The sequence below is a fragment of the Poecilia formosa genome, unplaced genomic scaffold (genome assembly GCF_000485575.1).
Source record: "Poecilia formosa unplaced genomic scaffold, Poecilia_formosa-5.1.2 Scaffold58, whole genome shotgun sequence".
NCBI lineage: Eukaryota > Metazoa > Chordata > Actinopteri > Cyprinodontiformes > Poeciliidae > Poecilia > Poecilia formosa.
The window spans coordinates 285,406-300,057 of NW_006799997.1; the positions used below are offsets into that span (position 1 = coordinate 285,406).

The window sequence follows — 14,652 nt, forward strand, 5'->3', positions numbered from 1 at the left end:
TATAATGTAGTTTGACAAAACTGTTAAAACATGACCTATTACAAGTGTTAACTTTGTCTCTTTGTGCTTTTAAGTCTTCTCTGACATGGGAGAAGAGGCTGAGTTTGGGTTCGTCGGCTCCTAGTAACATCTGCGCCCCCTCAGAGGAGCAGCGGCCCACCAGATATAAGGAGAGCCACATCCTGGAGGGACTCAGGAAGCTCCAGAGGAGGAAACACCGGAGCTCCTCCTGTTCTTCGAAGGTCTCCAGATCAGGTTATAAAGACTGCATGAACTCCAACGAGGGCATCTACTCCCTGGGGATCAAGAGCAGCAGCAAAGGGGTTTCCAAGCCCAGCTACTGTGGCAGGACTTTCACCGCTCGCGGCAAGCAGTTCTTCTACGATTCGGATGATGCAGATGATGAACTGGCACAGTCGAGCCGCAGAGATGACATCCCCACCAAGGACTGCTGGTTTCACTGCAAGAGACTCTCTCACAGCATCTCGGACAGCTTGTGCAGCTGGGACGGGACGCAGGAAGGCGACGTCCCTTCAGGACCGACGGTCGCGAACCCTTGTTCTGGCTGTGACTCCAAAGAGCGTCCAGAGAAGCTTGTAAGTTTCATCAGTTTTCTCACAGATGGGGAGCACAAGTCGGCTTTTAGTAAACCAACCAAGCTCCACTTCAACCCGCCCGACCCAGAAAGCACCAAGCGCCTACGCGATGTGGACGGCTGCGAGGAAAAGTGTACTGAGGTCCGAATGTCCTGTGACCAACCGACAGAACAAGCAGAGAGGGAGTTCAAAAGACTGTCTAGGGATGCTGCAAAGCTCCTTAAACAAAAATACTTGGGCAGAGACCAGGGACGCACCCAGTCTGCCGATGGGAGGCCCAAACCTTTAAGTCTAATGAAGGAACCAAAAGCCTCCAAGTGTACCCAGTCTGAAGAAAGCATATTGGCTATCTTTGATGCAGAAGGGGAACCTATTGAGCTTTGTCCCCAAAGGCTTCCAGCAGATGCAGATCAAATTCAAGGGAGTAAAATTGTTGCTAACTATGCAGAATTAGTACCACCAGAGAGACCAACAAGGCAAACATCTGCAAATGCAAGAAATTATAATGTTCTGGAATCTCCAGAGAAACCTTCAGAGTGTGAGAGTAGGACTAGTAAATCAGCCAATAGCAAGGAGGAAAGTACAGAGAGACTGCATTTGCAGTCGACTCCACAAAGAAAGCTAATCAAACCATCAGGCGTCCGAGCAAATAAGGGTCAGTCCATCCCTCCGTTGAATGATGCTGCCTGTCCCAAGACTAGTGGTTCAAAGATTCCTGGTCGTAACAAACCGTCAGCATCCCCACTGAGGATGTCTAAAGGTTCAACAGCTGAGCCAAGCAATAGTGGAAACTCAGGATCCTCCACTCAGGAGAAATCCCCTTCCTCTCCTACCGTTAAAATGTCCAGATTCATAAAAACACAAACTAGCTCTCAGAGCCCAAAGGCTGTGAACTCCAAATGGAGTAAGGGTCCCTCATCCACTTCCCCCCACCTCCCAAGGAGGCTCTTGGAGTTTGGTGACACTAGTGAACAACCAACCAGAGACAAACACTGTGAACCTAGCAAAAATAAACTCAGGTCTCCTTCTCCTCCCCCTCCCCCAGGCCGCACCACCTCCCTACTGATCAGACCAAACTATGAAGGTTCCCCTCAGGCACATAAAACAGGGGTGGCTCCACCATCCACACTAACCACTGGGAGGGGCCCTCCCCCGAGTTACTACACCTCATTGGCACCAAATATGCAAACTACTTTACCCATCAAGGATAAAGACTGTTTGGATTTGGATGCAGGCTATGGGACTGCACTTGCACCTCAGAAACTGGTCGAAAAAACCAGTCAGCACCTTCAGAAGTCCCCTGTTGTGACTCAGACTCCTACTAAAGGCACTTCCAAACGAACAAAAGACTACCTCCCTTCTGCAAACTCAGGGTCTGCCCGAGAACCTGACAATGCACTTAGAAGCTCAAAGAATGTCCCTCCTCCCTACAGCGCCCTCAGAGGCTCCTCACTACAAAACACATTCGCAATTAAGAAAGGACCCACTCATGAAAATGTCCACCAGACAGTTCAGAAGACCTCTATAAGTTTACCCATATCCCTTCAGGATTCCCCTCAATGTCAGCCAGAGCAGCAGAATGCTAAAGCTATTGTTAGCCCTCCTGCCTCTGCTGTTATGTCGCCCAGCCAAGCAGAAAAAGTTGCAAAGACTCGCATCCCAATGGGCTTTAAAGCCTTTTTGAAATCACCTCCTACAATTAAAAGCAGTCCAACTGTTCCTGGTAAGCAAGAGAAAGACCATATCAACTCAGTCTCCAAGGAGACGGTGACTTCAAATGCCTCAACCCAGTGTGACGGCTTGGAAGCAGCGTTTAGTATCGATTTGCCACCCAAGATGTCTTCCACAGAGGCAGAAGGTGAAGTCCAGTGTTGCGTCCCAGAAGGGGACGTACATCCCGCTGTGTTGCCTGAAGAAACTGATGTGTATGAGAAGGGGAAAAGGACCAGTCAGCTCTTTGGTCGATCCATATCTGTGACAACAAAAACCCATCTAAAACCCGCTCTGGGAATGAACGGCGCCAAAGCTCGTAGTCAGAGTTTCAGCACCAACTACATGGAGAAACCCAACATCAGTGTGCTGGAAGGACCCGGGAAAGTTCGGACTCAAATCATTACCAACTCAGGTGAGAGGGGAAACTCTCTGTCAAGGCAGAGTTCTTTAGAGGTACCGGCTGTTGGCTTGGCTGAGAGTCCGCTCCATTCACCCAGGATGAGGCTAAGCCACTATGGAGGCATGACAGCTTCAACCAGTACCAACGGCCTCCCCGACAAACCCTCAAAGTCAGGCTCTAAGGGCGAAGCCATCTCCTCCCCTACACATAAAGAGGTGCGCAGTCAGCCGACAGGTGAAAGGACGAGTTTCAACAACATCCGGAAACCAAAAGTGGCCTCTCACCAACAGTTTCAACCTCAGCCATCCTTCTATAGCACAGAAAACCCTGCCACAGAGAAGGAAAGCCTGGTAACCAGTGTCAACGAACCGGGCAAAACACAGCTGGACTCGCCAACCAAACCAACCGACACAGAGGACAAGAAAATCAGCCCGACAGTTTGTACAATTGAAGAGAAAGTCATGATGGGCATAGAGGAAAACTTGCAAAAATCCCAAGAACAAGAGAAGGTAGCAGCCAGCGAGGCCAAACAAAAAACCGGCCCGTCTCTCGCTAACTGGTTCGGCCTCAGAAAGAGCAAGCTTCCGGCTCTGAGCGGCAAGAAATCCGACTCCCCCAAAGGGAAGGAAGAGAAGAAGGACCTAAAGATCGGGTCTGTCCTCGGAGGGAAACAGGTCAAGCCTGACAAGAAGAAGGACAAGAAGAAGGAGGGCCAGGAAATCCAGAATCTGTCTGAGATGAACAACAAGCTGAGCTCCATCATGGACCACTGCAACAATCAGATGGGTCAGATCGCCAGTCAGATTCAGAGCACCACGGCGTTCATCGGCAAAGACCAGTTTGTCAAAGACCTCCTTGGCAGGTGGGTAGAGAATTATGATTCTTGTACTGTCCTACAGTAAAACCAGCAGTTTCCAGTCAACTCAGAGTGTGTTTAAGCTAATAAACACTCCACATCTCCTCTCAGTTTGTTTTCCTCTCTGTACCCCAGCTGACAGGGTGGAAGGCCTCATGCAGGCTGTTAAACAAAACATTATATGAGATGTCTGTGTTTGAGTGTGTGTTTGCCTTCGTGAAAGAGCAGGCTATTTCAGTTTATCAGCTCTCCAGCTTGACGAAGCTGATATATAAACCACGTGCCCTTCCCTCTCAGGACGGTGGTGAAGGTCAGCAGCGTGACCGCCTCACCGCCCGCCACGTCCACACCCAGGAAGCACGGCGAAACCAAGGCGGACCTGCAGATCTGTCCCAATACGGCGGTGAGTCGATGAACTTCCTCCAACTTCTGCTGCAGCCGAATGTTCTGGACTCCAGATTCCCTCAGGTTTCTGGTTTCTGTTTCACATTCGAACAGAACGTCCATCCGCCTCTGCAGCCTCGCGTCCCCTCAAGGCTCGCTATTGATTCAGTTTGTGTTCTGACTCCGGCTACTCTACAAAAACATTGCCCGCTTATTTTCCTATCTGTTGTTATCACCGTCCTCGGCTGATGGAGGTACCTCAACGTGGAGCAGAAAAGTTTCACTCGTGTTAGGCTTCTCTAATTGTACGGAACCTAAAGCCTTTCCACCCATTGAACCATTTCACGTTTTTGTCACGTTAAAGCAACAAGATCTAACAACCTTTATTGGAATTTTATCAAACTACCAATACAAAGTGCCATATAGTAAAAGGTAATTGTTTCAGCATAGCACATTTTCAGCAACAAGGCAGTTCAAAGTGCTTTGCATAAATCAGAAGGAAATACAAACAAAACAGCAAAACTAATAGAAAGACAAAAAGGTAAAAGTATAAAACTTCATATTGATTCAAAGTTTTAGTTAAGACTCTAAGTGGGATGATTAGGGGTGGATATTTACTAGGCCATTCTAATATGTTAATGATTTAAGCCGTTGGGGTCATCGTGCAGTTAGAAGGTAAAAAGTTTCATTATGGTGGAACCTGACCAGATTAATTTTTTCCACATGCCTTGTAGCAAAACTGTCCAATAGTTATGTAACTGACCAACAGGGAGACGTCTGATGGCGGGTAGCTGCTTATTTAGGGGTGCCCGAATAAAGGGGACTGAATACAAACCTGTTGAAGATTGTAGAGAAGTTTCAGAGCCTGTTTCGACGCATTTCTGGGTCCAGGGAACGACGGTGAAAAGGTTGAAGCAGAGTGAGTCAGCAGCGGTAACAAAAGGAGCGGAGTGAGCCGATGAGAGGGGCCGACGGGTCCGCGGCATAATGTGGGAAATTTAATCCAGATGATGCCGAGTCTCGATAAGGCAGAGGGAGCCATTTACCGCCGCCTCTCCGCTCCACAAAAGGGCCATTTAAAACCGTCCTATCTGCTCCCCACAGAATGCAACAAAAGAGCCACATTTCATGACCCACAAGCGCCGCAGCAGCCCAATTAGAGCCAGATAGAAAAAAAAAACAAAAAAAATTGCTTCTCTGGCAAAGAAACAATGTGAAGAGTCAGAAACGAACGGCTCTCAATGAGGCTTTTCAAAACTTTACGTTGTTCTGAGGGTTTCTGTGACCAACATGGAGCATTTGTTCGTTTTTTCAGACCCTGATAATAAGTCAGAAGATCAGCCTGAAGGATGAGAAGGAGGATGGACACCTTGTAGACTCCAGCTGTCAGGATCACATGATGGGTAAGATTATCATGGAAAAATCGCCCTTGAGTTATTGATGAGCAACTACGTCTTCATTTCCTTTCTCAAAATGTTTGTTTGTTTTTTTTACTGATTTTCTTCTCGTTTTTTTCTGTTTCCATCATTTTCTCCTAAAATGGAGCATTTGATAATAAAATGTTATTTTCCATTTCTGTTTCACTCCTCTGCTGGGCGCCTCTGATCCTTTCTGACCGCTTGCTCTCTTCACACTGAGATTTTTCTCTCTGAAAGTCAGAAGCTTTGTGCCTGACCCAGAAGCCAGGATGAGGTTTCTGTGACAGAACATTGAGGTTTTGCAGGATTTATTTACACCAATTTAGGTAACAAATCCTTTAAGACAAATTTCTTAATAAGTCTTCTGTTTTCCAGGTTTGTTCCAATACCATTTTGCTCATTTTACCTTCTTACATTTAATGTTTGATCTCGTTTTATTTAAGCAATGAGACGCTGACATAACATCTAAACATCTCAGGAAATTAATTCAATTCTCATAATTATTATTATTTAGAAAAACTAAGCAGAAAAACTGCAATAACGACTAGCAATATGACAAAATGGATCCTTGGATGAAAATGTTTAAAGAGGGGAAAAATACATGTGCACATAAAATAATACATAGGTACCATTTAAAACGAATGATTAAAATCACGACAAAAGATATAATCAAAAGGATGCATAAATATAGATGAATAACTGCCCTGATTAAAAAAACATATGTGATTAAATAAGCAAACATAATTATTAAGTGATTGAAAACACAACTAAAAAAAATCTTATATATACATACAAGTAATAATTTAACAAAGGAATGAATGTATAATATAAAATGATTGAAGAAACAAAAACATAAGTAAAGAAATGCTTAAATAGATTCTTAAATAATGGATAGATTATTTAATCATAAAAATATATAAATACATATTTTCCTATGAAAGATAATGTTATTGTTACAAAAAGAAGATGGAGCTGATTTTGTTGCTGCAGCTCCAGTTGTGTCTCAGATGGAGCAGCTAATGCTGCTAATGTCTCCTCTGGTGTTTTTACTTCCTGTGGCTCATTCATATTGGAATAGAGTTTATTTAACGTCTAAACCCAAAGTTTCTAGTTTATTATGTAACAAAACAGCAGTTTTCTGGTTTTGCTCCATCTTCTTCTTATGGTTTGTTTTGGTAGCAGAATCAGTTTGTGGCAGTTCTCCTGTCCGCCATGCTGCCGTCCTCTAACGGGTTGGCATCTTCGCTTTCTGCCTGCTCAGCCTTTCCCAGTCAGTCTGAATTAGAAGTGGCTGCTCAGCTGCACGCGGCGCCACTTCTATCCAACGGCAGGTAAACACATCAGTCATGAAAACGGTGTACGCTCCGGCCGCCTCGTGAATCCGTGCCGGGGTCGGAACTTGCTTCCTCAGAGCCACTCGGTAATCGTGTAGAAGAACTTTTTGCTCCAGGTGGTTTTCTCTCATAAAGGGACAATAAAACAAGCCCGACTCTTTCAAAACCCTGCCAGGTGTGGAGCAGCGAGGCTAAGTGAGCGCAGAACTTGGGCTTTAAAGCGTGACACGAGGATGGGCCGCGGCGTGCAGATACCCGCAGCCTGCAGCCGGCCTGCTGAAGTGATAGGGAGCTCATGAAAACTAGATTAGGTCCAGTTGTGTCTGGCCGCTGGCTGAAATTACTGTGGACCTTGTTATAGCTGGGATATAGAGGGCATTTTGAACTGCCAGGCTTGGCATTCAATTACCCAGCTGGGTAATCTATGGCTCCCTGTTTCACTCTGCAGCTCATGGCTGCATTAGCTGGCTGAACGCCGCGCATTCAGAGCAGCATTCCTGCTAAACTCCACATCATGTCACGCTGGAGGAACAGAAAGACCAGAAAGACAGAATAACGCAGATAACATCCTGCATTTTAATTGGTTGAAGGCTCCAGGGGGCCATTGATTCAAAAAGTACCCCTGCTTGACGGATAGAGACTCTCTACTGACCCCTACATCTTACAAAGAGAACTGCAGTGAACGTTTAGCGTCCACGCTAACAGGAAGTCGGTTTGTCTGAAGTTTTTCAGCCAATCACTATAAAACTCCACCGAACCAATGACTTGTAGAAGAGTCAATCATAGTGCATAGGGCGCCCCTGGTGGCGGCTCAGTGTTTCTGTAGAACGTGACTTTAAAATATCTAAAGTATCCCAAAGATAATAATGCATCATGGGAAGCTGGAAGACATAGTCTCAATGCTAGCTGGCATGCTATTGGTTGGCGCTGGCAAAGCAGCCAATCCAGAAAGTGGGAATTATTTTCCTTAGCAGTGATTGGCTGAGCCCCCTAAAACATTGGACGTTAGCTTTAGCAGTAGCACTAAGACTGTTTCCACTGTGCGTATTAAAGCATACTAAGCTATGTCTGGTGTTTAAACTGTTAAAATATAATCTGTTCAGAGATTAGCTAGTATTAGCTATAGCGTGGGCAGCTGTGACCCTTGACCTTGGTATTGGTGGGAGTATTTTGAGGACCAGTTACTGTAAGTTAAAGACTCCTTCTCATTGTAGTATGAACAGAGCTGGACGCTTCATCACTGACTGGATGAAGGTTAGCATTAGCATCCGGTCATCCCTCTAGCATCCCTCTGATATTAGCCCGTCTGGCTAACCGGCTAACCTGTCCTCATGCTGTACTGTTCTCTGCCTCTCTCTCCGACTCGCCCGCCACAGACTCCCTGTTCTCCCCCCCTCTTTTCCGCTGCATGTAGCTCCGAGCCGCCCCCCGTCTTGTTGTTGTGTCACACTCCTCTCCCTGTCCCTCTAGGCTCCGGCTGTCAGATGCGCACCCTGGACAGCGGCATTGGCACCTTCCCCCTCCCCGATTCAGTCTCCAGGGCCGCCGGCCGCCATGTCCCCAGGTCCGAGTCCAGCCCGGACCGGGTGACCTCCGACCCCTCGCAGCCCCATGTCAAAGTGCCTTCCCTCCCCAAAGTGCAGCCACACCCCTCCACCGGCAGCATGGCCCACTCCACGTCTGACCCTGGTGGCAGAATGGGCCAGGACACCCAGAGCCGTCTGCCCAAACCCTCGACCTCAGGTCAGTCACCGAGCCTTCAGCCAGGAGAGACGTGATGGTTGTTCTGGACAAGAACCACATTACAGAACCCTGAATAGACCCAGAACCCAGACTAGACTTGTTAATCCTGCTAGCTGAGAGTATTCTTTCCATGCATTTAAAATTGAAGACTTAAAATGTCTTAAATTCATCTTTAAAAAGTATTTTGGCCTTAAATCCATTAATCCCAGGTCTTAAATTTTACCAGGGCTATTTAATCCTATATATTGCTTGTAGTTTACTTTACTAGTTTACAGGCAAAAGTTTGAGTCACCTCACACATCTTCATTGCGTTCCGTCACTCACTGCTAACATACCGTTGCTAGTTAGCTAGCTTTTTTGCGTCTGTTGTGGTAAGTGTAGTTTTCTGGCCAGTTGACTGTACAAAGTTTGTACATTTCTTTGTAGGTTTGGCTCTTAAATTACCTCCATGGTCTTCTTATAAAGTCTTTAGATCAGTTTTTATTTGCTGGTGTGTTTCTTATGAACTGTTTGCTTCCAGACGCCATCCAGACCAAGAGGCTGAGTCTGTTCGCCCAGCGCAGCAGCAGCGACCAGGACAGGAAGAGGACAGCAGAGCATGACTCAACGGTGAGTCTGTTTCTGCTGCATCTGGAACAAAGCATGCTGGGAGGAAAAAAAAACCTGCTTTAAAACCACTGGTCTATGTGGCATCCGGCGTGGTGGCAGCATGGTGATGTGGGAATCTCTTTTTGATGTTTGTCGTCATATCCAGGACGGAGTCCAGATGGTGAGGACATTCTCAGGGAGCGACATGGAGACAGAGCCGGACAGAACCGGCGCCACGGTAACCAGGAGGCCCGTCTCCGGTAATATTCCCCCCCACCGTAACCCCCTTGGCTCTGTGTTGCCATCTAGAGGTTAACCCGGTCCTGTCCATCCTCACAGTGGAGCAGAGTGAGGACACTCTAAAGACATCCCTGTCCATCATGGACTACTACCAGCACGAGATGCTGTCCCAGCTGGACTCCCTGGACGGGTCAGGCCAGGACCGGATCAGCGTGAGTACAGGACCACGCCCCCACACCCCTCACTTTGTTTACACTCCAAGGTTCTGCGCTCTAGGAATTGTTGGCCGATTCTCATGAAAAAAAAACAAAAAAAACAGCTGTCCTAATTGCTTTCGATCGCCTGGGCTGCGGGTGTCGGCGGGTATTTGCCTACCAGTATTTAACGCAGCTGAATGACAAACGAGGAGCAGGGAGCATGAAATGGCCTCCAACGCTCGGCTCCCCCACACCGACACCAAACCTGACACAAAAATCCATACGCTGCCAGAAAAAAGCTCAGACTCAACACAACCCCGATAGAAAAGCAGTTTGTGTTTGAGAAGCCGAGGGAACGCAGCTGGATTTATGGCCTCCAGACGCCTTTTCAAGTGGAATCTGATCCAGGGATTAAACTAAATAAAACACGAGCTCATTATGTGTTCATTTGAGAAATATTCAACAGATGTACGATCTGTTAGGAAACATTAAAATTCAGCAGCTCACTCCTGGGAGTCTGAGGTCTAACTGACGACAAATAGCTGGATATTTAGAAAAATTAAATTCTTAAAACTCTTCATGCAATCAGGTTCAGCTAACTTTGTGAAGTCAATATGTTTCCTTCTGGTTGCCTGATGTTTTTCATTTAACTATGATTAATTTCAGTTCAGAGAGAAAGACGTTGCCATCCTCACTTTTTATGAGAATTTTTTTTCTCTCACTTTGAAAGATATTTATCTTTTCTGAAAATATTCTGTACATTTTTAGCTTGCTTTATGAAAGTGTATTATCTATGAGAAGAGAACATGAAGTTCAGGAAGGAATGGAGAGCAGCAGGAAAAAGTAATGAGTATCCATCATGTCTTCCAGCAGCCTTAGCCTATGGCAGCGATAGCTAGTAGCACAGAGGAGAATGATGGGGATTCAAAGCAAGAACAGTTTATTACAATGTTACAGTAGTTAAATAATTTGGAGAAAAACTTGATTTATTCTTTAAAAGTAATAAAAGAGTAATTATGGAGCAATAATGCTGGAGTAGTATAAAAAATGTAATAAGTTCAATAACAAGGTATAGGAAATGACTTGCAATACTAGTGTAATAACTCTGCTATAAATATACAGTAAAATTGTAGTAATTAGTAAGTGTGTAACAACAGCTACATAACAGTAGACTGGCAGTGGAGTTAGCTGCTTTTAGTTTTCTGTTTCCTTTTCTCAGCTAACAGGAAGCTGAGAACAGCTAACAGGAAGTTGAGAACAGCTAACAGGAAGTTGAGAGAAGCTAACAGAAAATTGAGAACAGCTAACAGGAAGCTGAGAGAAGCTAACAGGAAGTTGAGAGAAGCTAACAGAAAATTGAGAGCAGCTAATAGGAAGTTAAAAGCAGCTGACAGGAAGTTGAAAGAAGCTAGCAGTAGGGTAAATAACAGAGCTGCTCTCAGCTGTGAGTTGTGGAGTTAAAGAGCATCCAGTTCTGTGCTGCTACTTTGTGGAAGTATGGATTTATCTGAGCTTAGCTCTGTTAGCTAACGTATGAGCTAACTTATTTATCTGACCGCCGCTGTGAGCTCAGCTCTGTTAGCAACAGAACTACTAAGAGCTGCGGCGTCCGCCCCATCCTCTCACCAGTCTGAGCTTTAATTAGCTGTGGTGAGCTGCCAGGTTGCTCTCATTATGCTCGGCTGGTGCCTTCAAAGTTTTCTCCGAGTGAGTAAAGGAATCCCTCGTTGCGATAACAGTTTTGTTAGAAGCGGTGTAGAGCTGCTGATATTTCTGGCATTAGCCTAATTCCCAGACTGTGAATGAAGCCTGATGATGGATGACTACTGCTGAACTCATTTACCCTACATTATTCTTTGGGAAAAGACGATCCATCCCACTGTCGCCCCGTCTTCACCCCGGCCGGCCGCCTCCCTACCTGCGGCGGCCACCTCCCATCGCTGGGCTGCTGACTCCAGAGACGGCCGCGTGGATCGGGTCCGGGGGAAGTTGGGCGGCTGTGTCGGAGCGACTGTGATTTAAGCGCCTTTAATAACCTTTCACAAACACTCAGGAGAGTGATGTAAAGCTCAGCAGCTCCCATCAGGGCCCTCACAGCCCACGCTGGCCTCCCATTCATCATCCTGACAACACCTGACAGCCCTGCTAACGGCGGCCCCCGCCTCCTTCTCCTCATGGCCTTGCAGTCTCTCTTTCTCCCACATGTCTTCCCTTGTCTCACTTTCACTTTTGCCTCTCTCTATTTTGCTTCCTTAGTTTTCCTTCTTACCTGACTTCTGCTCTAAACAGATTTGGCTTTCCCCTTCATTTTTCTTGCTAAAGTCTCCAACTCTTCTGCCGATATCCATACGTTATGGGCCTGACGGGGACAGATGGAACGTGAGGAGAAAAGCCCAGTGTTCCTGATGTCGTGGAGATTCTTGAGCTAGCTTGCATCGTCTCGGTATGCATGGCGTCTCCCTCGGAGCGCGGTAGCTTGTTAGCTCCAGAAATGATTGCGCGGCAAAAGGAAAAGCAACATTTCAGTCGACAAGCAGGCGGGACGGAGTCCGGAGCCAGGATACGGGGTAAATGAAATTATATTTGTGCGCAAATAAATTCCAGCAGCAGAAATATTCAGACGCCATCTGTCGCTGTCAGGAAGCCCATAACGTCCCGCTCAATCACGCTGGCCTGTAATCAACAGGGATGCCTGTTTTTTAGTCTTCCACTTTATTCAGAAAGCTTAAACATGAAGTCAAATTTGTCCACACTCTGTCATAGAAGGTATTATTTTTAATTTAAAAAAAAGTGTTGTCATGTATTTAAGTTCGGAGGACAGAGGAAATGGATTGTTCCACGTCAGATTTCAGGAATTGCTTCGAGTTTTTTTCCTCTGGCGCTTTTATGGTCTCACACTTGTCTTCTTGATTTACACTGATGATAGTGGCCGTCTGATAGCGGCTAGCTGCTAGCATAAATCAAGAAGATGAGTGAGACCTTTAAAGCGCCAGAGGAAAACCTGGAAGCAAAGTCTGAAATCTGACATGGAACAATCCATTTCCTCTGCCCTCCCAACTAAACACATGAAAACAATTTTATATTAAATATTATGCTAGCGGTTAGTTGCTAGCAGCTATCGCTTAGCCACTAGCTTCTTTCTGTTAGCGGCTAGCTGCTGGTGCCTCACCATTTATTTTAACACACCATAAACTGAAAACCAATCCTGTCATGAATGCTGTGGCTTCTTTTCAGTTTTTCCTCATTCTTTGTTCCTCGTTGGCCAAGTGTGAACACTTAACAGGTTTAGTAAAAGTGTGAAATTTCCTTTAAAAATTCTCAGTAAATTCTGACCTGAAAATAAAAGCCAACTCTTTCCCTGGTGATCGTTATAAGTGTTATTGGCAGCACTGTGATGTTGTCAGTTTTTAAAAGTCTGTGAATTACGGTCTGCGTGCGTCAAACACTTTGGTAACTGCAGGTTTTATTATAAGAAACCACTTAGTTTAAAAGGTTGCTCTTTAGACATAATAGGCAATGTTTTTGCCTAACTGAAAACTGCATTTTAATCTATATTTTAAATCTGCTGGCAGAATAAACTACAAACTGACAGACTGCAGAGACTTAAGTTGTATATATCCTGTTTGTATGGAATATATAACTTAATACAGGAAAAAAACTGTTATGAAAGGTTTTGTATTTCTGCTTTTTTGGTATTTAAAGCTAACAGGCATTATTAAGAAATGATGTATTTTTCACTATGTGGTTGCAGTTCTCTTTATTACCATGGTAACGCACAGGAACTATGAATTTACTGTGAGGTGGGGAGGGGGGGGAAGCTTGAAAGTTGTTTAAATTTGGCTTTGGAGATGTTGCAAATGGTTGCCAGAGTAACTGATTGGAGAAGACAGGAGTGTATTTAAGAGCTTTGCTTAAAGAAAGCGACGGTTCTGCTGATATGTGGGGCGAATGACGAGCATCCAGACCCGACAGAACCAGAGGATCGGACCTCTGAAGCAGAAAACACCGGCGCTCTAAACGGAGGAAATGTGTTCCTCAGGTTACAATAAAAGCTTCTCGCTGAGCTTTTGTCACTGAATTCAAGTTAAGAGATCCCATTACTGACATGTGATGCAGAACCGATTGGTGGTGTGTGTGTCTGCATGCGTGCGTGTGTCTGCGTGTGTGTGTGTGTCGGTTCACCTGGCTCCAGCCGGGTTGTTACCTGCAGCTGCGGCTGCTTCACAGCTCCGCATTTAGAGGCTTCAATCAGCTGCTAAATTACCTTCCTGTGGAATCAAATCCAATTAGAGATCGCACAAACACTTCTCTTCCTCTCGCTGTTCACCCAGAGAGCTTAAAGAGTTATTTTAGAAAGAATCGATCCCATCGCATCACCGGCTCCTTTCTCCCCCCTCGGCTGAAATGTGGAAAAGCAGAAGTCCTGCGAGGTGTGATGTGTGGGAGCTGAACTGCCTGTAATTTAAACTCCACACCTACAAAAACCTTCAGCTTAAACCCTCCTCTTCTTTTTCCAAACAATCAATATGACTTAATAACGTTTAAGTTTCCTCTTTTTTGTAAAATGCTTAACGTTAGGCGCAGAGAAAATTTCTCTTCTTTGTTGTTGGTAGAAGGAGTTTTCTAAATTACCTGCAAAACTCTTTTGGAGCTCCAAATTTATTCCATTTTAATGCTTAAAGTTTTGCTCCTGCTGCTTTTTGGTATAAGTTAGAATAAAATAAATATTTAATGTAACATTTAAAAATGGCACCGTGCCTTGTTTGATGATGATATTTCACTTTCTGGAAAGTTTCCAACGCCCGGCAGCAACTAGCTTCTTCAGTCCCACAAACAAAAAACCGAGGAATATGAATAAAACAACACCAACAAAAAAAGGGATCCAAGCTCTGATTATTATAATAAATAAATCTGCCTTTTTACTGAGAATCTTAGCAAAAACCAACAAAGATGTGTCAGAGCAAGAACCACAGAAAATGATTTAAAGTTCTTTTCTTGATTCAGTTAAACAAAACCGTTAAAATGCCAAAAAAGATAAATAAATTAAATCATAAAAGATATTTTTTTATGCTTTTCTAATAAGAAATCCAACAAACCCCACTTTATTCACATGTCAGCAGTTGTGGATTTTGTAAAATATTCCTAAAGAAATTAATCTTGGGAAGCTGAAATACTGTGACTCT

General features: G+C 45.0%; 1 protein-coding gene across 5 annotated transcripts in view; it reads left to right on the forward strand.

Moving 5' to 3' along the window:
• The window catches only part of LOC103139190 (nck-associated protein 5-like), a 126,856-nt gene that overhangs the window by 108,268 nt on the left and 3,936 nt on the right, over window positions 1-14,652 (forward strand). For 4 of the 5 annotated variants that reach the window (XM_016672302.1, XM_016672303.1, XM_007553690.2 and 1 more), the window contains 7 exons: window positions 75-3,571; window positions 3,863-3,968; window positions 5,265-5,352; window positions 8,172-8,444; window positions 8,965-9,053; window positions 9,199-9,292; window positions 9,372-9,484. In XM_016672302.1, the coding sequence (XP_016527788.1) occupies window positions 75-3,571; window positions 3,863-3,968; window positions 5,265-5,352; window positions 8,172-8,444; window positions 8,965-9,053; window positions 9,199-9,292; window positions 9,372-9,484 (4,260 nt within the window). Of the gene's footprint in view, window positions 1-74; window positions 3,572-3,862; window positions 3,969-5,264; window positions 5,353-8,077; window positions 8,445-8,964; window positions 9,054-9,198; window positions 9,293-9,371; window positions 9,485-14,652 lie in introns of those variants that run through there. The other variant, XM_016672305.1, reaches the window with a different exon arrangement.